At 39.8% G+C, this 25,113-nt stretch overlaps 1 protein-coding gene across 1 annotated transcript in view; it reads left to right on the plus strand.

Annotated features, from left to right (window-relative positions):
• The window catches only part of ncs1a (neuronal calcium sensor 1a), a 47,767-nt gene extending 26,271 nt beyond the window's left edge, over positions 1-21,496 (plus strand). The window contains exons 3-8 of the mRNA XM_007256990.4: positions 10,324-10,462; positions 13,378-13,456; positions 13,705-13,793; positions 16,647-16,724; positions 18,752-18,872; positions 20,100-21,496. Coding sequence (XP_007257052.1) covers positions 10,324-10,462; positions 13,378-13,456; positions 13,705-13,793; positions 16,647-16,724; positions 18,752-18,850 — 484 coding nt within the window. The 3' untranslated portion in view covers positions 18,851-18,872; positions 20,100-21,496. The remainder of the gene's footprint in view (positions 1-10,323; positions 10,463-13,377; positions 13,457-13,704; positions 13,794-16,646; positions 16,725-18,751; positions 18,873-20,099) is intronic.
• Positions 21,497-25,113: the final 3,617 nt, after the last annotated feature.

The following is a 25,113-nucleotide window of genomic DNA, read 5'->3' on the forward strand; positions in this document are numbered from 1 at the left end:
CATTAAAATGTATGTATTCAATAGTAGAAAGTTACTCCAGCACAAGCAGAATACATTCTTTTTTTTATACCCTGTATGTGTAACTTTAATGCATTTATCATTAGATGTTTATGAAATACATAGTAAAAGTAATCAGAAGTTGAATACAGACAAAAACAATGCGCTAAGGTTTATTTTATGTAATGTAATAATGTAATTGTAATGGGCTGCATCATTGCATCATAACATTTCCATAGTTGGTGGAGTTTAATTGCTATGAGATATAGAGAGCATTTTACTCTTGATGAATAGAGTGGAAAGCTGAAGACAGCTCTGTCATGGAAGCTGGAGAGCAGCACTGTTGTGTAGTGTAAATTTGGGTTCCCTGGAGAGCAACACAGCAGCCGGGATCACACAGCAAAGCAGCAGCTATAGACATGCCTGTCATACACATTCACGAGCCCCCAGTGTACAGCATTTCCCCTGGAGTTCCACTTCCTCCAGCACTTTATTGAATTCAGGTTTCAAAACATTTGGCGAAATGAAGCCTAACTGTACCTCAGAGCCATACCTGTTCAGTCCTCGAAGGAAAACCTGTGAAGAAACTTCAGAAACTTTATTCCAGACACTTTACTTGACTCTTTACTATAAAATCAGTGTGAGACTTCAAACAGACTGTATACTGTAGTGGAAAAACACTCTTTTTTCTGCAAGCAAAAAAAGTTTTTACTTCAAACTAAAAGTAAAACATTGAATTTTCTCAGACATAATTGGAAACATTTGTAGTTAGAAGAAGATTAAGATCAGTCATGCAGATAAAACCACTTTGTGCCACAGATATGCACATACACACACAGTTTCTCTGCTCTCTAAAACAGATAAACATGAACCTGTTGGCACCATGCTTAATGCCAGGTATGGACTACAGGGGTATGAAGCCCTGTAACTTTATGCTGTGAAGTAGTGGAACTGAGATACATTGCACAGAAATGCTTTATAATCTACTAGAAAGCTTTCCCTTGACAGTAGAGACAGTTATCCCAACAAACCCTAGGATTTGGAACAAATTCAACAAAAGAAGTAACAATGAATGAGCACATGTCCTTATATTTTTGTCCATATAGTGTATTTTCAAAACTTATTGTTGGCCTGCATCTCCATAGTTCCACTATGGGGCCACTGTCTTGTTGGAGCCGATGTTTTGAGAAAGTTAAACCATCTAGCTGATTCTTTACAGTTATCCTGAAGAAATTCAAAATTCAAGAATTCTTCTTCTTTTTTATTACATCCACTTATGCAATGTATCTGTTACACTTGCAGAAATACAGCCCCAGAGCATTAATGCTACCACCACCATGCTTAACCGTTTGTATGTTACTCCTGCTGTTGAGTTCTTCAACTTTACTCCTCCAAACATACACAGCTCTAGTCTTTATGACCAAATAACCCTAATTTTCCTCCAGAAGATTTTCAGATTTTTCTTTAAATAATTTGTAATTTGTTTCCAGGTCATTTACCTGTTTACAGCTTCTTCACACTGACCATCTCTACTTTTAAAAAACATTGTTTTTAAAGAATGTTCTCAAAGGAACCCTTTCTCACTTTTGAGCGCTTATATAAATATATACACAAATAGGCTATAAATAAACTGAGCACTTACTCTGGCGCAATTACTGTGTTTGTTTCTAAGGCTCATTTGAAAATAAATGTCACTGCTATTATTGTCTCTGCAAGTGCATCTGTTAATGCTTACAGAAACATCACTGATGCTACTGTATGTATTACTGAAAAAGAAAAAGTGTCTCTGAGCTATTGTGAAATGTATTGTGGCGAACTGGCCTAATGGACGACACTCTGGAGACTCTTGCATCTTTTTCTCTATAGATTTATTCTTCTCCATCCACACAAAAAAGGTAAATTCATACAGCACAACCTCGAACGACCAGAGGAAAAAAAGAAAACTCCCCAGATTTCTCCCGCTCTCTCCCTCTCCCCAGTTCCGAACCCCGCCCCTCCCCATTCACTCTCTATTATGGTTGGCTGGCACCTGTTCTCTACATGGCGCCCCCCTTAACCCTGAAGATCCCAGTGGCGACGCCACACAGCCCCCCCCCCAAGAGTCGAACGCCCCCGTCGACTACCAATAATAACACAGTACAAAACCCCCACACATTAGTACCGAACAAACGCAAAACATCATAAACAGGGATTAACACACAAAATCCCTCAAACGCCCAGGTGGCCTCCTGGTTCGTTGGGGTCGGCCATTCTCAGTCCCAGCCGTGGCACAGTCCTCGGTAGCAGGTGTTTGTGTTGTCAGTGACGGCGGCGGCGACGGCCGCGGTGAAGGTGACCGGCTCCCGTTCAGTCCACTGTTACTCAGCTTAGGGCGGTACGGCGCTAGGCGGTCGCGGTGCACAATCATCCTCCGCCTACCCCGGCGGATCCTGTACACTACGTCTCCCAACCGGCCCAAAACCCTGCACGGTCCCACCCACGCTGATTGTAGCTTTGGGCATAGTCCCTTCCTTCTCTGTGGGTTGTAAAACCACACGTCGGCGCCCACTACCAGCGGCCCACCCACGCAACGCGTGTCATACGCCCGTTTTTGCTTCGCCCCTGCTGCCCCCTGGTTCGCCCTGGCCAAGTTGTGCACTCTGTGCAGTTTAATGCGCAAGTCGGCCACAAATTCGGGCCCTGGTTCGCAGGCGCCTTCCCCCTCAGGTGGCGCCCCAAACGCCAGATCAACCGGCGTGCGCAGCTCCCGCCCAAACATCAACATCGCGGGGGTAAACACTGTTGTTTCCTGTACGGCAGAACGGCAGGCTAACAGGACTGTGGGCAGATGCGCATCCCAATCACGCTGGTGTTTACTAGTGACCATAGCTAGTTGGGTGGCCAGAGTCTTATTAAAGCGCTCCACCAACCCATCGCCCTGCGGGTGTAGTGGAGTGGTACGCGTTTTCTCTATCCCCAGTAGCCTACATGTCTCTTTCATCACCTCTGATTCAAAATTTCGCCCCTGGTCGCTGTGCAATGTCTCCGGAACCCCAAAACGACAAAAAAATTCATCCACCAGTTTGGTTGCCGTGGTAACAGCACTCTGGTCCTGTACTGCGTACGCCTCCGGCCATTTAGTGAAATAATCGATAGCTACCAATACGAACCGATTACCCGCCTCCGACAACGGGAATGGACCCATTACGTCGACCGCCACCCTGTCCATCGGACACCCGGATTGCATCGGCACTAACGGAGCTCTCGGTGCTCGCGCGGGCCCCTTTTTCGCAGCGCAAACATCGCAGCAGTGCACGAAGAGTTCTACATCATTACGGCACCCTGGCCAGTAAAAGCGTTGGCATAAGCGTTTAAGTGTCTTCGTCACCCCAAAGTGCCCCACGCCGGTCGCACCGTGAACCGCGCGCAGTACTTCATCTCTCAGGTCCCTTGGGACCACGTACTGGGTGACGTCACCCCTGTCAGTGGGATCCTCCCACTCCCGGCATAGCACGCCGCGAACAAGCCGCAAACTACCCCAATTAGAACGTAGCGCTTTAGCCACGGGACCTTTAATCGCTACATCAGCCCAATCCGGCGTCGAGGACGCCTCCAGAGCTCGGACCGCCCACTCCATCTCCGGATCCCCTCTGCGCTGCCACGAACCGCTCTAATGGCACGTAGGTCTCCTCGCCTTGTTCCCCGGTTTGGAACACCGCCGCGCAATGCCCCTGCTCCACACAAATAGCCTCCACGCGCGAGCAATGTTTACACCCCACGCTCTCGCATGGCCTACGTGATAGCGCGTCCGTGTTGCCATGGCTCCGCCCCGGCCGGTGCACAATTTGAAAGTCAAACTCCTGTAACCTCTCAATCCATCTCGCCAACTGTCCCTCTGGCTCGCGAAAGCTCATGAGCCACTGTAACGAGGCGTGGTCTGAACGCAGCAGGAATGGGACGCCATACACATACGGTCGGAAGTGTTCTAGACCGGCCACAACCGCTAACAACTCTCTGCGTGTTACGCAGTAGTTCCGCTCCGCTTTATCCAAACACCTGCTAAAATACGAGATAACGCGTTCAGCCCCGTCGTGAATTTGTGACAGGACTGCCCCAATGCCGTGATCGCTCGCATCCGCATCGACCACAAACTGCTCGTTCAGTTTAGGGTACGCCAGAATTGGCGTATCACACAAGCGCTTCTTTAGCAGCCCAAAAGCATGATCAGCTTCGCTCGACCACTTGAATTTAGTGCCGCCCTTCGTCAGCTGATGCAGCGGCACAGCAATCTCGGCGAATCCCCTCACAAATCTTCTATAATATGACGCTAGCCCCAAAAAGCTACGTAACTGTTTCAAATTACACGGCGTTGGCCAATCTCTTACGGCTTTAGTTTTCTCCGGGTCTGTCGCAATCCCCGCCTCGCTCACTACGTGCCCTAAGTAGTTCACTTTGTTTTGCAGTAAATTACACTTAGCCGGGTTCAGCTTCAAATTAGCCGCAGTAATCAGACTCAATACTAGCTCCAAATTTGCCAGAGCCGAGTCAAAGGTCGGTGCGTGGACCAACAAATCATCCAGGTACACACGCTCCATCAAGCGTTCGAATGTCGCCGCAGCGTTGCACAGCCCGAACGGCAGAACTCGAAACTGCCACAGTTCAGTCCCGATCGTGAAAGCAGTTTTTTCTTTGTCCGACTCGGCTAAGGGAATTTGCCAATATCCGCTACGCAAATCGAGTGTACTAAACCATGCTGACCCAGACATTTGTTCCAAAGAGTCGTCAATACGCGGCAGTGGGTATGAATCTAGTTTAGTGACCGCGTTTAGTTTCCTGTAATCCACGCAAAAACGCCATGACCCATCTTTCTTCTTCGTTAGCACGACCGGGGAAGCCCACGGACTTTTGGACGGCTCGATTACACCCGCTTCAGCCATTTCGCGAATTTTCTCCCGCGCCTCAGTGCGTTTAGCGAATGCGAACCGGTACGGACGCTGGCGTACGGGTGTGGCTTCACCCGTCACTATTTTGTGCTCTGCTAGGTTTGTAACCGTGCAGTCGCGCTCAGACGCCGCGAACGCTCCCCTGAATTTGTCCAACAGAGCCCATAATTGCGCGCCCTGCTCCCCCGACAGATGCTTAACGCTCCTGTCCCACAGCTCGCGCAGCGGGTCGTATTCAGAAATCGCCCGCTGATTAACCCCCGGATTGCTATCGCCCAGGACCTCCCTTACGTTCACCACTTCCCCATTAAATGACACTGTGCCCCGGCTACAGTCGATTAGCGCACCGTTCTGCTTCAAGAAGTCCAAACCCAATATGCACTCGTCCCCGATCTCAGCTATAAGAAACTCGTGTGTGAAGGAACTATGCCCGAGTCTAAACTCAGTAAATACCCGCCCCTTCAGCCGTATAGCCTCACCCGTAACTGTGACCACGGACGTGTCCCCATTCCCCTCGATAGCGCACTCGCATCCCACGCTAGGAGCCACATCTGGTCTAAGTAGCGACACCGATGACCCCGTATCAAGTAAAGCGCTTACCGTGATCTCGCCAAATGAACAGTCAATGAATTGTCCTGCATGGTTCTTGACACGAGCAGAAGCCAACGAGGAAAAAACATTTCTGTCCTGGGCCGCGCCGCTCCTCACCGGCCGGCCCTGCATCCGTTTCCCGGGGCTTGACAAACAGCAGCCCTGTGTCCCCTCAGACCACAGTTCCAGCAGACTCTTGAGCTCTCTCTCGCGATCGCGGCTCCCGTCGCTCCACCCCCAGATTGCCCCTCAGCTCTCCATGGTCCAGGGCGCCCCGACAGGATCTGCTCCGCACGTTCCGCCTCCGCTACAGCTGCCTCTATGGATACCGGATCCGCCAGCCGTACGTGCGTTTGTAGCTCCGCCGGTCTCAGCGCGTTCAAGAATTGGTCCCGAGCCAGCCTTGCCTGGACTCCCCCCGGGAAGTCTGGGTAGGCCTGCCTCACCAGCAACGAGATCTCTGATGCGAGTACTGGAAGTCGTTCACCGCTCTGCCGTCGCCGTTCCGGCAGCAGGTGTTTTGCGATGGCCTCTGGGGGTTGGCGGCTGAAGCGCGCCCTCAGTGCTGCTTTCAGGGCGCTCAGATTCAGCCTGTCCGACGGCGGCAGCTCCACCAGTACACCCAGCGCAGCGTCCTGCAAAGCTAGGCAGAGGTTGGCGGCGGTTTCGTGCTCGGACCATCCGGATAGCTCCGACACGATGTCTAATTGGGCTTCGAAGCCTGCCCAGTCGGCACCTCCGTTAAAGCTCGGTAGCCGCCAGCCTTGTGTCTTGTGTGCATTCGTGGCCAGCGCCGCTGTTGTTTGTATAGCATCGCCTCCCACATCTGTCCCGCTCCCTAGCGCATGGGTCGACCGCACCCCTATTTGGTCGGGTGGTGCAGCTGCGCAGCTTGGCGCCGTCGTCTGCTCAGCTCTCGATCTCGCGCCGGGTGGGAGCCTTGTGCCACATGGCGCCGGATCCTTCCCCGGCGCACGTGGCCCTCTTGCCTCACGCTTTGTTCTCTGCGTGCTTGTGTCCCGCGTTTCTCCTTCGTCGATCCCGTCAGCGACTGCATAACTTTGGCCCTCCGCCCTCACGCGGTGCTTCCTCCTGTATCCCAGTTCGTCCTCCAGCCGCCGAATTTCGGCTTTCACGAGTTCGGTTAGCTCCACTTCTGACACCACTGTGGCGAACTGGCCTAATGGACGACACTCTGGAGACTCTTGCATCTTTTTCTCTATAGATTTATTCTTCTCCATCCACACAAAAAAGGTAAATTCATACAGCACAACCTCGAACGACCAGAGGAAAAAAAGAACACTCCCCAGATTTCTCCCGCTCTCTCCCTCTCCCCAGTTCCGAACCCCGCCCCTCCCCATTCACTCTCTATCATGGTTGGCTGGCACCTGTTCTCTACATGGCGCCCCCCTTAACCCTGAAGATCCCAGTGGCGACGCCACAGTATTTACAACAGTACATATGCTATATATAACAAACTAGTTTAACAGGGTTTTATAAAGATCTTTCTACAAAGGTTTACATTGTATCTGAAGAATCATGTTACCTAGCAAAGAACCATTTAAAGCTGTGTTTCTTAACCCTGGTCCTGGACCACCCTACCCTGCACATTTTAGTGGATTTTTAAGTTTAGAGGTCAGTATTTTAAAGCAACCCCATGAACAAAACAGATCTTTAGCCAACAGTAAAGGCGTTTTTCTAGATAAGCTAAGAGATACAGAACAGTTACTGGACGTAAAATATGCATGTGGACAAATATAATTAAGGAGCATCGAGCAGTTGTCATGAGTGTTGTCCAGCGCACTGAACCAGAGTGCAGTTAGCAGCATTCTAAGCTCAGAGTAGCAATGATAGCAATTTCCCCTTTTACACGTCAGTTTTAAGCTACATATTAATATGATACATAATGTTTATATTCACCATTAAAAGAAAGACATATTTTTCCATGATACAGCCTTTTAACTGATCTTTTAGAACTGTTTTTCTTTCCTTTTTTCAGGTTTTACTTCACAAACATCAGACACAAACACTTGAAACACATTATATCTGTCAAAAATGCTCTTCGTGTTCTGCACTTAACCCCACGCTGTTTATTAGACGAGACAATCTGCTGCCCATAAATGTGGCTGTAGTCTGAAGAGCATCTCCTCCCACCAACTCTTCAGCTGTCTTTGCTGATTACAATAGACTGTGCCCCTGATTAAAATAGCCTGCCATGCCAACGCCATCACTATAGCAAAAACACTTGTACAAGTAAATGAAGCCTGCAGAAGTATTCCTACTAACGAAGAGAGAAATGAAAATGACTGAAGCCTACAACCCCAAATATTTCAGGAATAACAGCTTTAGTGAATATGTTTGACAATAGATGATTTTACAGTAAAAAAAGCACACATTAGCCTGAAATGGCAAAGAAAGAGAACATTTTAATCTTTCAAGAGCACAAAGAATAACCCTGAGTTCAGCTAAAGTATGGCAGCATTGGAATTCGGCTGTTTGTGGTTTATACTCAGCAGCAGGGGTGTTGGCACATGCAGCAGTCAGCTCTGATATAATGATATATGTCATTTGAGTCTGGCAGTTGCTCTACACATAACATTAAAATTTTATATTGAATTGACCAAAAAAGCACCAAAATAGCTTGGATATAAATGTTTTCACATTGACCTCTATAGAAAAATAAAGTATTATGCAAATAAAAATGTTATGTCTATTCAGCTTCATTTTATTTGTCATATACATTCATTTCTGTATTTCAGACTGCAACATTTGTTTACAAAAAAAATTGGAGAATTTGGAAATTTGTGGAAATATTTAAACAGGTGAAGTCAACAAGTAATGTCATGTAGCCTAATCATGATTTGGTACAAAAGCAGAATCCACAAGAGTCTTAATGAGCTAAGATGTATCTCCAGTTTGTAAGAAATGCATAAGAATAAAATTGAAATGTTTAAAAACATCATTCATCCAATAACGATACCAGTAAACAACTTTTTTTATACATCATAAAACCATTCAAGAAATCAGTAGGAATTTCAGTGTGTAAAAGGAAAAGGGCAGAACTCTCAGCTAAAATACCAGTGATCTTCGAAACTACTGTATCTGATGAAACTCTCACCTGTGATAATGTTAGAATTAGGGTCAGGACTAGATTTAGTACTGGAGTAATGGGTAGTTTTAGGTTTAGCGTGAGGTTTAGGAAAAAAAATATGTTATTTTTTATATACATAAAAGTAAATTCTGCTTTATTGAATGGTAAATTGCCTAATATTTCATATTGTAAATGGAGAGGACTCATGGTGTATCCACATGTTTCCCTTGGAATGCAGCTGCTTTGAATTACTGCTTGTATTCCGCTGCCTCTGTAAGCAGGAATTTGCGTACCGCCGCTTATTTGCATGCGTTTGCATATTTACTAATTTTCTATGAACACACCCTCCAGGCTTTTTCATCTGTGATGAAGTAGTAACTAATCTGTGTCTCCCACTCTCTGTCTCTCTCTTTACTTTAACAATGTGCCGGTGTGCCCTAGAGAGACGTTTGTGGTTATCATTTTATTTCAGCTGTGCTTACTTACATTGAAGATACAAGGTCAGATCAGTTTACTTGTACAGTATTCCCCCGTACAATTTTCTTTGCAGTATTTCTCCACAGAGACTAGACAAGCTGTGTGTGACACATCTGGATCAGCAGATGTACAACATTCTAATTATTTTTTATAATTAAAAAAAATCCAGTATTTGTCAGTGTAATAGCATAGGTGCTATTCTTTACACATACAATCTACTTTATTTAAATAAACTAATTATGAACTGCAGAAAACAACAGACGACTTTCCTAATATAAAAACTAATAAAAATAAATGGAAGAATCATAAGCCTAATACAATACAGGTGTACGGATTAGATTGTAATGACAAAGTTTTTTTTCCCAATGCTGCTCTTGTAAAGTTATATGGCTATGTCATATACTTTCTTTTTTTGGAATTTTAAATTATCCCACAGTTTTCAAGATATTGATGCTGTTTTAACTTTATCTTAAATTAGGCCTATTTTTATGTTATAGGCCAAACTATTTTTTAACATTTCATCCCAGAAATAATTCCAATAAAAGATATTATTGTGTAAGACACATTTATGACACTGATATATTAAAAAACTAAATAGCATGATCATGCAATTACACCTATTTAACAAAACTATAATTATTAATAGTTTGGGAGATTTTTTTTGCATATTGTAAATGCTGTATTTAGGCTCTGCATGTATGAAGTTTTTGTTATTGATGCATTGGTCACTGTGCAACAGGCTCAAATATATATGACTCATTTTTATGCGAACAGAAATATAAAATTGTTCAATATCAAGCTCTGCCAAAAACGTATGTCATGTCCATATATTGTACGATAAGTTGGATATGTAATTATTGTGACAGGAAACTCTTCAACGCCAAAGCAGTCATCACCTATTAATCACCTACACCACCATAACAACCACTAGTGTACCAGAGCATTTAGCTAGCACAATCATAGAAACCACTTGTAATATCACAGTAGCCACATAGCAAAAGCCTAGCAGGATGTGGGAACCATTAATTCTGCGCAGCTGTTTTGTGTTTTTCCTTCAGGAAATTCACTTTTCTAGTTCTATTATAAATGTGTTTTCAGTTGACAGGTTTGTTTGTTTTTCAGTACAGAACAAGGAAACAAATTGAGATTATTGGTTATGAATAATAAGCAACAGCGAAGAGAGATCACAGTGAAAAGACTACAGATAATTGCTGTGCTCATTTTGTGCTGCCTCTTCCTTTTCAGGTATAAAGGCTTCATTAAAGACTGCCCCAGCGGGCAGCTGGACTCAGCTGGCTTTCAGAAGATCTACAAGCAGTTCTTCCCCTTTGGCGACCCCACCAAGTTCGCCACCTTCGTCTTCAATGTCTTTGATGAGAACAAGGTAACAAGAGGTCAAGACCAGACCTGGTGGCTTTAGTGAAGAGAAAGGACAGGAAAACAAGGTTACTGTGGCAAACAAAGAGGCATTTAGTCAGTGAAAAGAACATTCAGTTCTGTATACAGCGTTAGAAAATGTGCACATTGAGATTATTTGCTTATTTTGTAATATTTAAAAGCTTTCAAAAGCACATATTCACTAGAATTATTTTGCTGAAATGAAAGGCAAAATATCAACTATAATTCAAATTCAAAAATAAATTATCACCACCACTCAGACAATGAACAATGTCTTATGAACTTATCAGCTCCACTAAACACATTGGAACATTTGTATTTTCTATTCTGCTGTATTATCCTTCTGTATTATCCCTGTTTTTCAGTGATCACCACAGAGCAGCTGTATTTGAGTGGTGGGTCATTCTCAGCACTGCAATGACAGTGCCATGGTTTATAAACACTGTGTTCACTGTGTCCACTCTATTAAATACTCTGACCTAACATCTACACCATGTTGTTAATTTATGGCCAGCGGCTCATTTGCTGCTGCACAGTTTGTGTGGTTAACCTCTAGTCCTAAATCAGTGGTCACAGGACACTGCCTACAGGGTACCAACACTTTACCAGTGCCACTGCAGTGCTGTGCATATATATTATCTGTAATTTTTGCTCACTATAAAAAATTAATAGGATTTTTAGGTTTAAAAAAAAAAGATAACTGTTCATCTGTGTACGTGCACATGCAATATGGATTTTCCTCTCTTACCTGCTGACACATTAGCAATTTAAAAAATCTCCTTAGCACGCTTGTCTGCCAAAGTCTCTTTGTGTGTCTGTGTATGTGTGTGTGTGCAGCGTTTAACAGACTCAAACAAACAAAATTCTGTCTATTTTTAGCTTGGTTTTGGCAATTTTGCTATGCCAGTTTACAGTATAGTACTTAGTTTAAATGCTGTGGTTCTGTGTCTTTTAATTAAGCCAACAGAACTCACTGGGAGAACCAAACACTTGGACTTCGTCTTTTATTTCATTAAAATGCCCTTTGGTCTTTATTTTCACAGCTTTCTTGCTGATTCCCTGCCTGACCACTTGCATTAAGGGGCAACATTTCCTGTATAATAAACAACTGCTTATCAAATTGTAGCCCACTAATGGCAATGTCACGCTCCTCTCACACTTGACAAAGCTTCTATGTGTAGGAGGTAATTTAGTAAGACTGACAGTCACATCTAGTTAAATTTGTTGATGTTTGCTTGCAAGTGGCAACCACATATACTAGTTTTAGAAGTTTTCTGTTTATTTATGGCTTGGTTAGGTGAATTAGTTATGCCAATTTACACCATATTGCTGGACCTAAATGCTCTAATCCTGTTCCTCATATTTGATTCAACAAGTTGAAGTGCAGGAGTGAGGGTGTGTGCATTGAACTGAAAACATACATGTATGAAATAGATATAAGTCTAACAATATTAACATAATAATGATAATAATAGTAACATAATTGACAACATTTTACTTTCTCGTGAGCAATCAAATACAGTTTGTTTCATTGTGATTGGCACCTATAGGGCACCAAATCACATTTATTCCACTGGTCAGGCTCTTCTTCTTTAGTTTAACACCTATCTGGTCACTTCATCATGTTTTCTCACCTGTAGGAGAACCCTATTCAGCATTGTCTCCTATTTCCTCTATTGGAAAATAGTGGAAATCCCAGGGCATCTCACAATACAACACAATAACGATGATATCACAACAATACTTAATAATAGACAATTCTCTACGATAATTTACAGCATCTGTGTTACTGAAAAGGATAGAATACTTCTAAATAAGCAAATACCTAGAAATACCAGGAATTATGGATTATAGTAGTGTCATTTTCACTTGTTTTGACAACCAATATTCTTCACCACAGGTTTACCCTATTTAATTGGTGTAACCATGTGGAGTAATGAAGTAGTTTAGTAACTTTAGTAAGTCAGTTTTGGTTGCGAGTCTTAGGGAGTTAAGAACATCTATGTTTCATATTTGATGTTACATATTAATAAGATACAATTGAAACAATACAATATTTACTACAATAACGATACATTGTCCCACCCCTACTGGATAGGACACCATTTGGGACACTGTGTAGCAGGCACTCGTGTTTTTTTGCCACAGAATATTTTCTTACATAAAATAAATGCCAGTTTTAGATAGATTTAGAGTCTTAACACAGCACAAATTATTAGTTTTATTTGTATAAAAGATGGATCCATTGACTTGCTTTTGCACTGCACCTTGTTAATTCTCAAAAATATGCACAAAAATTGATGCATATCATAAAACTCCTGCACAGATACAGTTTAATATTACAATAAATGAACACTGTGTTTCAGCATTTCTCTGTAATAAACAATTGCTAATCAAATTGTAGTGGACTGCTGCCAAAGCCACGCGACTCTCACACTCTCAGCTTTGAAAAAGCTGTTATGTGTGTACGGTAATTAGCTAAGGCTGCCAGTCTTATCCTGTTAAATGTGCTGGCGTTAGCTTGCATGTAGTACCTAAACGTATTGGTTTTGGAACTTGTCAATTAAGCACAGATGATTCAATCAAGGGTATTATGGCACTTTACTTTCATACTTTAATCTTCTTTAGTATGGATGAATTAAATCCCTTACAAGTGACATTACAGAACTGCCTCTGATAAGACCAATCCAGCTGCAGTAATGCTTTAGATGTTCTGCAGTTTACAAGTAACAGTAACAGATCTTACTTAGAAAAGAAGTGGAATGAAAATAGTCAAGTACTCTAATCCATCTTATGCTGAGAGACCTGTCAGATATAAAAGGGTGCTATAGATTCATTCTTATATTTTATTATGCGCCTCTCTATCTCTCACACTCTGTCTGTCTCTCTTTCTTTCTGCAGGATGGGCGTATTGAGTTCTCAGAGTTCATACAGGCATTGTCTGTCACCTCCAGAGGAACGCTGGATGAGAAACTCAGATGTAAGGCCAAAAGCCTGCCAACAAATCCATTTCAATACTCAAAGACCACTGTGTTTGAAGCTTTTATTTATAGTAGCTTTGAGCCTTTTACCCACTTTCACAATTAAATAACTGACATTTTTAACATTTTCCCGGATTTAAAAACGTGTTTGGAAAACATGGAATACATGGATTAACTGAATACATTAACATTAAATAAATGCACATGAATAAGTGGAATTTGTACCTGCATGTTGTTTGTGTTGCAGGGGCCTTTAAGCTTTATGATCTTGACAATGATGGCTACATAACACGTGATGAGATGCTAAACATTGTGGATGCTATCTATCAAATGGTGGTGAGTTCATATAATTCCCTGTGGTACTCAACTTTCCACCTGTGTCCCCCCCCCCCCCCCCCCTGTTACCTGTGTATTTTCCACCTGATCCAACTGATCAGCTAATAAACAGTCCTTTATTGAGTTTACCTGTTAAAATCTCTTAGCCCCCTATGGACCATAAATCAATCATTATGTATATCCAGCAGTGTATTAAACACATAATACCACCACCAATTTAAAGCAGAGAACGCTCTAGTATAGATACAGAACAGTGGAAATATGCAGTAGAATATTCAGGAACAGGATTGAGAAACACTAATCTAATGTGACTTCTAACAAATCCAAATGGATTCCAACAAATCCAAATGTTTTTTTAACTGTAATTTTATGTTTTGAGCAACTATAGAGCTAGTTTTACAGGTTGTTAGAATTTGTTTAAATCTCAAGTATTGTGGTGTAATTTATTATTTAGAAGGGGTAGAAGAGATAGTTGAGATGGAAAGAGAGAAAATTGAGATGGAGAGGACTGAAATGAACTGAACTGATCAAAAGAAAGAAGTATTGATTAAAGATTATTAATAGAGTAGGCCCCTTAGGTCTAATTTGACTTCATTGGTATTTATTTTAATAATTTATTTCAGTGTACTATATGAGGTAAAAGAACAATTTATAAACAAGTGAATTGTTTATGTTAAATGAAATCCATTGTTTTATACTTAATTGAGAACCTTCCCAAAGGGATCTACCTACCTAACAACCTACCAACCCACTTATCAGATCCTGGAGCTTTTATGTTTATTTTAATTTTAGTTCTCTTAGTTTTTTCATTTAATTTCATTTTTATTATTTTTTTTAATAGTTTTGTATTAGTACTTTTTAATTATTATTATTATTATTATTATTATTATTGTTATTATTTGTACTATGTAAATGTTAGTTTTACCTTAATTTTTACTATTTTTTATTAACCTTTTTATCTTCATTTCTAATCAATTAAAGCTTTTATTTTTTATCAATTTTTACATTTAATTCCCTGTTATTTTTCATTTTCTTTCAATTTAAAATGAATAATTTCAATCCAGAGATTAAGATAGTTTAAAGCTTTTTTTATCGAACTTTTCTGATAGACACACACACACACAAGCACATAGACTGAAGGCTTGATCTTTTGTAGTCCTCATCGTCTCCATGGTGATTAAGGTCGACGTGTGGAAAATGGTGGATCCTGTTCAAATTGTTTTATCCAAGCTGTAATCATGGCTGTGGCCGCGCCGATTTCCTTCTCTGTAGAGCTTTTCATTGGTATAAGCTCGATCACTGCTCCAGATTCCTCCATTAGGTGCTTAATGTTCCAGCCTTTCCTGCCAATGAATCTTCCAACCAGGGACTGTGGCAGCTTCTTCTCCCACACAAGCTGGCCGAAGCTCTTCACCTTCTTGGCCTTTTGAGTCCTTAGGACAAACGGCTTCTCAGGCTTGAGAGTCGGGGCCTACTGTTCTTTGGAGGACTGTCTCCTCACTGGCTCCTCACAGCTCTGGACTGGCTCACTAATGTCCAACATGTCCTGGATCACCTCCTCTGGTTTAACCAAGGCTTTAAACGGTTCACTCTCCAATACTCTCTCCAATTCTCCAACCTCACTCTTACACGACGAACCAACAAACTGCTAAAAAACTCAAATGCGCCTCTATTTATACTGGAGCAACGAAATGTTAGAAGCTTTGACCAATCAGGATGCTGCTGACATCACTGACAACACTCAGGCAGTCTGAATGCTGATGACATACACAAACATTCTAAAGCAGACAGTAATGCTGTGTCTAAATACAATAAAGAAAAATAAGACTTTAAAAAAGGAATGCCTTTAAAAAGAGTTTATAAATGTGTACAATTAGTTTATTAATGGTTAACAATTAGGTTAAGGCTATATTTTTTCACCAGGGGTTGAATTTTGTCCATCGTTTATAGAATAAAACCACAATGTTCATTTTACTCATACATATACCTATAAATAACAACAGTTTAAAAGCAAAAAATATATATTTTGAACAGTCTCCTTTGACAGTGCATTATAATGTCCAGGACATGAATAAGTTTTACACCTTTAATGGCCCTTGAAGGGAAACAGAATCAGGCTTGAATGAGATTTGGTTGGGTTTTTCGGTACCACTTTAAAATAAGACTACCTTTATAAAGGGTTTATAAATTGTTTACAATTAGTTTATTAATGGTTACTAATTAGGTTGTAAATGCCTTAAACATCATTAATAATCAGTTATAACACATACGTAGAAAGGGCAACAATGACCTGTTCTTTGTCAAATGGTAAACCCACAGCCCTCTATAATGTTGCCCTTTCTACGTATATGTGTTATAACTGATTATTAATGATTTTTAAGGCATTTACAACCTAGACAGTAACCATTAATACAATAATTGTAAACCATTTATAAACCCTTAATATACAACCTTCACTTGTATCACTTTGCAACACTTATCTTATATCAAGCCCACCTTTTGAAATAAGATATTGTAAATTTGCTAAATCAAACCAATGACTGACCATAGACTAATCTAAAACTGGCACAGGCCTCTCTGCTGTAAAAAAAAAGAAAAAAGAAAATCGGAAATCAAATCAAATAGAGGATTTAGAGAATCGTGACACCCCTAATGTCTACTCTAATGTATATTAATGTATCCCTGGGGGGAGTGTGTCATTTTCTGTTGCAGTTCAAAACCATAAGAGGTTTAAGAGGTCAACACTGACCTGACCTGTGAAAATGCCTGTCTTTATTTGTGTGTGTGTGTGTGTGTGTGTGTGTGTGTCCCCTGTATGATAAGATTCTCAGGCTTCTGTGCTTTTGATTGCAGGGAAACACTGTAGAGTTACCAGAGGAAGAAAACACACCAGAGAAAAGAGTGGATCGCATTTTTGCCATGATGGACAAGGTAAAGTCCATTCACACATACAGCCTATTTATACATATCACTGTCTAGATCAGGGGTCACTAATAGGCGGTCCGGGTCCGGACCCAGACGTTTTCCAATCCGGACCCAAACCGATAAACTACGGATTTAATTCTGACCGTGTTTAAAGCGGCGGAACGGTTATTTTCTTTATGGTTTACATGCTTTACAGCGCAGTAAATTTACAGACCAATCACGTGTGCTTTAAGATCATCAAACGCTCTCCTCAGCCAATCAGATCTGTGCAGATGCGAGAGCGCAGAGCCACACAGGAGCAGCAGGCGGTGAGAAGTGGAAGAATAAAGCGAGAAAATATGAGAATACAGATGAAGTGCACCAGAAAAAAACATTAAAATACTACAGTTATAAAACATATTAACAGTAAAGTAACCTTGCGGTGTTACTTGGAGGAATTAAAGAGAAACAACCGAGACAAGAGTGCAAAATATTCCACTTTACTGATGATAGGTTGATAATGTAATTATTGTGACAGGCCTATTTAAAACAATACATATTGTTGAAATCTACTAGTATGTGTAATTTGTTTTGTCTTTCAGTTGTTGATAAAACACTGACAGGACTACTAAATGCTTCTTCAGTAAACAGAATAAAACACTGAATTATAACACAAGTTAACATTGGCGACACTCCGGACCTTAGCCTGATGAAATTTTCTCTAACTGGACCAAACTGAATTCTAATTAAATACCCCTGACCTAGATTAATGTATCCATGTTTCATTTACACTATTATATACATTTAATATGACACATAAATGTGTTTCTAAACAGATTCTAATAGAATTTCAATAGAAATCATCTTTAAATCAGTGATACAATTTGGTGTATTCTTTTCTGGGAGCTCCTGAGATGGTGCCAAGCATCACAGAAATTTTGTTCAGTTGAGTTTTGCATTTTCTAAGAGCTAAAGGGAAGAAAACTCCAATTATAATAATGAGCATGATTTGAAACCCTAAAGGAGTCTTCTATACTGTTTCTTTATCACATCGTTATCTTTATCTGAAAGTAAAAAGAGAACTTTCGACAGAAGTTTTGACACCCTTTGCGAAATAACACATTTTGTGAACATTTTTACACTGAGAAGTAGTATACACTTGCTTTTTATCTAATGAAACATAAAACAATAAATTATGTTATTTCTAATGCTTTGAAATTCTGTATTTTATTACATAAAACATTAAAATCATCAGTGAGGACTGTGCACAAGGTTGGGCACCCAGAGTTTGGTAAAGGCTTATCTTTTATCAAATAAGGCCCAAGTTAGCAATTTTAATCAGAAATCATATGCCAAATTTCAAGCTTTTCAAACCTGGTATTAACACTCATTACATATGGACTTCTCTAGTCAACTGTGTAAAAATCTGCAAAACAAAAAGTAATCAATAACCACTAGACAAACATTCACTTTGTGGTTTCTACGATGTTGGATTAAAAGGAAAAGATCATTTAAACAGCATCAAAACATTTAACTAGAAAATTGTTTATCTGCTGTGTGAATAAAGTTAAAGCTGCCTGTTAAAACACACTATTCATAAAGCACAACCTATTTCCTGTGCTGCTTCAGAAATGGACTGTAGCTCTTATAGAGCCACAGCCATCAAGTACAGATTAAGTGAAAAGCTAGAAATGCACTGGCCTGCCTCTCGGGGGGCACTGGCTTAAATGGACTTTAAAAATGAAAGGAGTTTAATTCCTTGATTAGCTGCTAACACTTATCACATCTGCACACATTTTCAAGGTCGCTATTTGACCTGAATTTAATAAAAAATGACCATTTCTGTCTTTTTCAGGCTGTTATATAAAATATGCTTTGTTAACTCCTAGTTTGAGCAAGTGGATTGTACTCTCATCTTGTCATTCATCTATTGATTTTTCTTAAGCACTGAATTTAGAGCAGAGGTCCGTGAGTACGTGCACAGGCTCAGTGCTCACTCATTAAGAGCTTTCTGGAGGTTTTACAGATTTGCATGTTTCCCGTTGATTCCCCAGAATGCAGATGGGATGTTGACGCTGCAGGAGTTTCAAGAAGGCTCCAAGGCAGATCCTTCTATTGTACAGGCCCTGTCACTCTATGATGGCTTAGTGTAGCCATGCCTCATTATGGCTCACAGTGAGTAGACCTCATCCTTCTGCTGCTCACTGACAACAACTCTGCAATAGTACTCCTATCAGCATGATATTGTGCAGCTCATATACTTGTGTGATGTTTTTAAAGAATGATGTTTTAAGGTTGTTACTGATCTTACAGTAAGATGGCAAAAATGCAGTTTACCAAAAAATCTAATTTGTTCTCATGACAGTGGAAATATTTAGCATTATACATTTGGGTGTCATTTATAATACATTTTTATAATAAACTCTATTGTACCGGGTCAGGTCCATAAATAGTTGGAAAGTGTAGACTTTCATTGTAACAGTTTTGCAGCAATTGATTAGTAAACAATCTAAAACTTAGAAGCATTACCAAAAGCTGTTTTTCTTTTTATGCACATCTTTTTTTGAAATAGTTGATTTGACCATTCCTAATGTTTTTTCAGATTTTTTCAGCCAAATAATTTTTTACATGTATCAACACCTCTTTGGATCACATATTGAGAATTCATATAAAAAGTTGCCAATTGAAAATTCAATACATTTAGAACCAATACCATACAATTATTTAGGTAATTTATCACAAAATAGGACACATTCATTCAATTTAACACAAAACCAGAAAAGCAGGTGTGAAAGGTGCCAACAAGTCATGGTTTGGATGAAATAACCAAAATTCTGTCTCACAAAAAGAAGTGATTTTAGTCTTAGTCTCATTTTCCAGATTGTTTGCAGTATAATTTTTTGATGGTTTTGAATTTTATACCAATCACAAAAATCACATAACAAAAATTCACTTTTGCTTTTTCACTTTTAATGATGGTTCTCTCATCTTGTCCAAAAATGCATGTGTACAGCATATCTTATATGGGATGGCTTAAAGTATGAGTTACATTCCTGACTGTAGGAGGAGACTAGGAACAAGAAATGCCAGTTCTCCATAATGATACTTTAAAGCTAAAAATCTACACTTCAGTCTCCACTTTTGCTGTCCAATACTTATGGAGCTGTAGCTTGTAGTTCCAGCTTTGCAATGTGATGAGATAAGAAATACAGTATTCTAGTGTGTCTGTGTCTTGTGTCTCTCTATGTTGCATTTATAAATGATTCCAGCTTATTTACCCGTAACCTAGAAACAGCTGCAAGTCTGTCTTTTTATAGGCCTCTATAGCACAGGCTGCATTTTTATAGAATACATTCTAATATATCTGTAAATCTGTAAAAACAATGTCTGTTCTAATTTTAGGGCATCGTGACAGTCCATTAATGCCATCCTGCTTGCTGTGTGGGAGGGTAGCTGATGTGTCTCTAGCTTTCCTGTGCCTGCCTGGACCAGGCTCAGCACTGGTGCATTGTGGGGGTCGTTTGTGGAAAGACTCTGCTCAGCCTCTCATCTGCATAGTTAAGGCAAAAAAACAAAGGTCAAGACTACCACCTTAATTCCTGCATCTTCTGAAGAACTGCTGAAGTGGGAGGTTTTTCATATTTTCTGTAGAAAATCCATTGAAATCCATGAATTGAAAACATTTCCTTTGAAGGATGGAGAGAAACACCCACATGAGAGATGTTTGCTTTCCACGACTGCAGTCCACGTGTATAAAATTCTGTATACTACTGAAAAACAGTGGACATGGACCTGGCCTGGCCTGGTGTGGCTTTGATTTCGATCCACGAATCAAGAGAAAGACACTGAGAAACAACACACCTCCATAAAGCCTTCAAACAATCTGTCAACCTGAAAAAGGACAGCTTGCTGCAGTATCATACTGTATTATAAATATAAATATATACGCCATCAAACAACAGCCTCTCCCTACAGATATGTTAGGTGATAACTGTGATACTGGAGCATTGGGTAATGGACAGTAAACTGTAATGGTACTGAAACTTGTAAATGATTGAAACATCTAAGGATGTGAAAAAGTGCAGTTGTACTATATTTCCTTTCAAATATGCAGAAAAGCATCCAGTATTTATTTGTCTTATTTATATGATCGGTTTGAGCTGTTTTAAGACATTTTGTTTGCACAAAGATGATGTATCACTGATATATTTTTAAGTGTAAAATGCAATGGTCTCGTGATCCTGTCCTGATCATTTTGGCTCATGTGACCCATGTGTTTTGAGTTTATTTAACACTGGTGTGTCAAATCAGATCCCTTTCTGCAGTCTTGCTTTTTGTTTTTCCAGCTTGAACTAATGCACCTCTTCAGAAGTGTTCCTTGTACTACAGTACAGTATTGGCCTATAAAGCCTGACTGCACAGCATGAAATTCTGAAGTATCCTGAAGTATTGTATGCTCGATTTGAAATGTCCTGTTAACACACCAGACAATGATTTGATTCCCATTATTATTGGTGCTTATACCTCACATTACATTTGTATGCACTCTATGCTTGTCTTTTTAAGCCGGTATTGGGTATGGATTTGTAAAGAAAAAAAAAATGAAAGTATTTTCCAGTAGCCTGTAACACACCATCAAACTTCTGCTCTCAGTAGGTAAATGACTTGGATTTCTAAAAAACATATGTATTGCTATCACATTCACCTAATCAGTACAATATAGTGCATAGAATCACATTGCACCTTATGTTGTGATATGTGTTAACTGAGGTTCCTGAATAAAACATCCTGGCTTCAAACACAGCTCTCTGGGTCTGTTACAGTGAAAGACATGGTACAAAGTTAAAAAACATGCAGTTATTTAACGTCAAAATCTTTGCTACTATACTGATCTGAGGAACAATGACAAGTAAACAGACAAGCAAGCGGCAAACAATCAGTGCAGCAGACCTCACCTCACATACATATCCCATAGATCAGTGCAGCTTACTCTAGCATTCATGGCATATAGCAAAAAGCAAGGGACCCAATACTAATATTCACATAATGTGTAATGTCAGTGTATATAAAATATATTTTATCTATCTAAAAAAATGTAAAAATAAATAAATAATAATAATAATAAATAAATATTATTATTTAAATAATATTTAAATAACAATATTTATTATTAAATAAATATTATTATTTATAATAATAAATAATAATATTAAGGTCCTTAAAAGAACAAATCTAAAAGGCTTTACTGAAAAAAAACTGATATAATTGTAACAGAGTTCTAGCCGCACCCAGTAATGGGTAGTGTATATTTTTTGGATTTTATTCAGTGTTCCTGTACTGAGAGTTCCCCCTCTTCTCATGGGTATGGTTAATAATAATAATAATAATAATAATAGACTAAAATATGGTTCTCACCATTACAAAAACATGAAAAATATTAAAGTGAAAACTGTAAAAAAATATCAATAATATTCAACAGTAAATTTGCATATCTTCACAGATCTGGGATTGTGGGTTCGATTGTCAGTCTGGCCTTTTCTTTAAGGAATAAGCTTATCCACATTGTGACACATGGGTTTCCTCCCACCTTCTTAAAACACTCAGTTTGTATTTGAGCTGCTAAATTGTCCCAAGATGTGAATAAATGGGTGTGTGCATTTAATGAACTGGCCAAAGTGGAGTCCAAACCAGAACCCAGTACATATCGAGCCTAAGTCAAGAGCACGACTTTTACTAGTCGAGTCTAAGTCAAAGACCAAAATTAAAAGACCAGATGAAACATTGTCAAGAGGAAGATGGATGAGCAAAAGCCATCTAACCAAGCTGAACTGCTTGAATTTTTGCACCAGGAGTGGCATAAAGTTAAAACTTTGCATTGTTTTCTTTGCATTATTTGAGGTCTGAAAGTTCTATATCATTTTTGTTATTTTGGCCATTTCTCATTTTCTGCAAATAAATGCTCTAAATGACAATATTTTTATTTCGAATTTGGGAGAAACATTGTCTGTAGTTTATAAAATAAAACAACAATGTTCGTTTTTATTTAGACATATACCTATAAATAGCAAAATCAGAGAAACTGATTCAGAAACTGAAGTGGTATGTATATATATAAATGCAGTGGCGACTACACTTCTACTTTCTGAAACAGTTCTTTAAACAGGCCCCTGATCTTTGCTGGTCTGCCTTACTATTTCAGATGTCTTCAGTCTGAGAAGACTTCACAGTCCCAGTGGGTTACTCCATCTGTGCTTCTTTCTGACAGTTTAATGGGGGTTATTGTCACAGGAAATTTCCACATACCTGCAGGTTCCTGTCATTCTCCATGAAGGTCACACAAATTGGATGTTCAGTGTGGGTGGTGTTAATATGGAAGAACATCCTTTATTCATATATTGTTCTAATCTAAAGTATTTACTGTATGTATTTCCATTCAGACTGACATTCTTTCCATGTATTATATTACATTCAATACTGTTAGAAGATATGGTATCCTGGAGTGGAACAATATGGAACAACATTACAGAAATAGTTAAGGAATATAACATATACTATATGGACACAAATAATGGAACACCTGCACATTCTTTGTTTCGTCCAAAATCAAGGTTATTGAACCGTTAAAGCAGTTTAACCTGCTTTTGTTGGAGTAACTGCCTCTACTCCTCAGGGAGGACTTCAGCCACAAGACCATCCCCAACATGACCGTCCCCAACTCATCCCGGGAGCACCATCATTCCAAACAACACAAAACCACTAAACTTGAATTCTGGTTCTCAGCTCCTGTTTCTGGTGGACCCTCAGCTCTGCGCTTTTTAGTGCTTTTCCTTGTCTCAGCACAACTAATGCAACTAATCAGTTAAAAAAACTCTTCTTGAGCTAGTGTGTGTGTGTGTGCTCCAGAAGCTGTGTATAATATAAGTATAATAGTGGTGGCTGGTATGTGAGCTCAGATAAACACCAGATAAGCTCTCTGTCGTCCTCTGGTGTTCATGCTGTGTGTTTGAGAAACAGCGCTTTTCTGAATTCTCTCGCGGGCTCCCTCTAGCGGACGTTACCCTTATGTGATTTTCTGATATAAACGGGGAGATATGAAGCGGACAAGCTCTCTGTAAACAGGCTCTTTCCCAGATTTAAAGCTTTTAACATTTGATGTTTTTTATCTGTACTGAAATGTGAAAAAAATAAATGTCAGTGTAAAAATGATCAAACATTTAGGAACTATGATTTTCACAGGAACCCCTTTATTTTATATTCTTGCACAGGCAGACATTCTAAAATGTGCACTCTATCATGTATTCTTACAGATCCCCTAATGTGACAGACATCATGCTAAAACAATTACGAGTGGCCTTGACTTATTACGATGAGATCCTAAGGCATGGTCACAACTTATTAAGGCATGGGAATAAGATCCTCATGCCTTGTAATGAGATAATTAAGGTGTGGAAACTAGGTAATTAAGGCCTGGCCATGACTTAATAAAGCATCGTAACATCTTAATTAACTTTTTTTTAACATGATGTTACTTTAGGGGCTCCGTACTTTGATTTATTATTCTGTTTTATCATGGGTTTTATTATTCTCTGGCTACGACTTAATTATCATGTTCCCATGCATTAGAATCTCGTTTCTACATCTTAATAAGTTGTGGACATGCATTAGGGTCTCATTCCCGCACCTTAATAAGTCATGGCCACGCATTAATTTTTTTTTTAACAAGATGTCAACTTAGCGGCTTCGTATTGGGTAGGTAGGTAGGCAGGCAGACAGACAGATAGATAGATATATCTATCTATCCCAGAGGGATATTTTGGACATCCAGTAGGAGGTATACATAGTACACAGAAGTTACAAAAAAATGATAAAATATAATGACACAGATATGACCAGTTGCTGTGCATATTGAGAAGATGACTGATGTCAGCCATACAGACAGTGCAAGAACTCAGTTATATCATAATTTAGCAAATTTGCAACGACGTAAACCGAGGACAATAAATAAACTAGTAGTGCAGAATAGTAAAGTAAAACAATAAAAACGCACCATCATAAGAGAAAGTGAACCAAAATAAGGTCAAATACGGCTGCAGACTACAGATCTTAATTTTAATTGCTCGTTCTGTAATGTATACCAAAAACCCTATTACATCTGTTTATAAGTAATATTATGTCATTAATCGAATTAGTTTCTTATATATTATGTATGTAATGTCTTGTTCTTTATTGAATTGTTTACGTGAAGTTTAATTCAATAATAATAAAAAAAAACGTCCAACATGGCACAAAACACAAATACAACCTCACCCTTACATCACCACTCAATTAGCTATTCCTCCATATAAACCCATTCATTTTTCTCTCGTACAGGAGCGCCCTCTGGTGGTCGGACATATACGGAAGGCGGTGTTAAGTG

The sequence above is a fragment of the Astyanax mexicanus genome, chromosome 1 (genome assembly GCF_023375975.1).
Source record: "Astyanax mexicanus isolate ESR-SI-001 chromosome 1, AstMex3_surface, whole genome shotgun sequence".
Classification (NCBI taxonomy): domain Eukaryota; kingdom Metazoa; phylum Chordata; class Actinopteri; order Characiformes; family Acestrorhamphidae; genus Astyanax; species Astyanax mexicanus.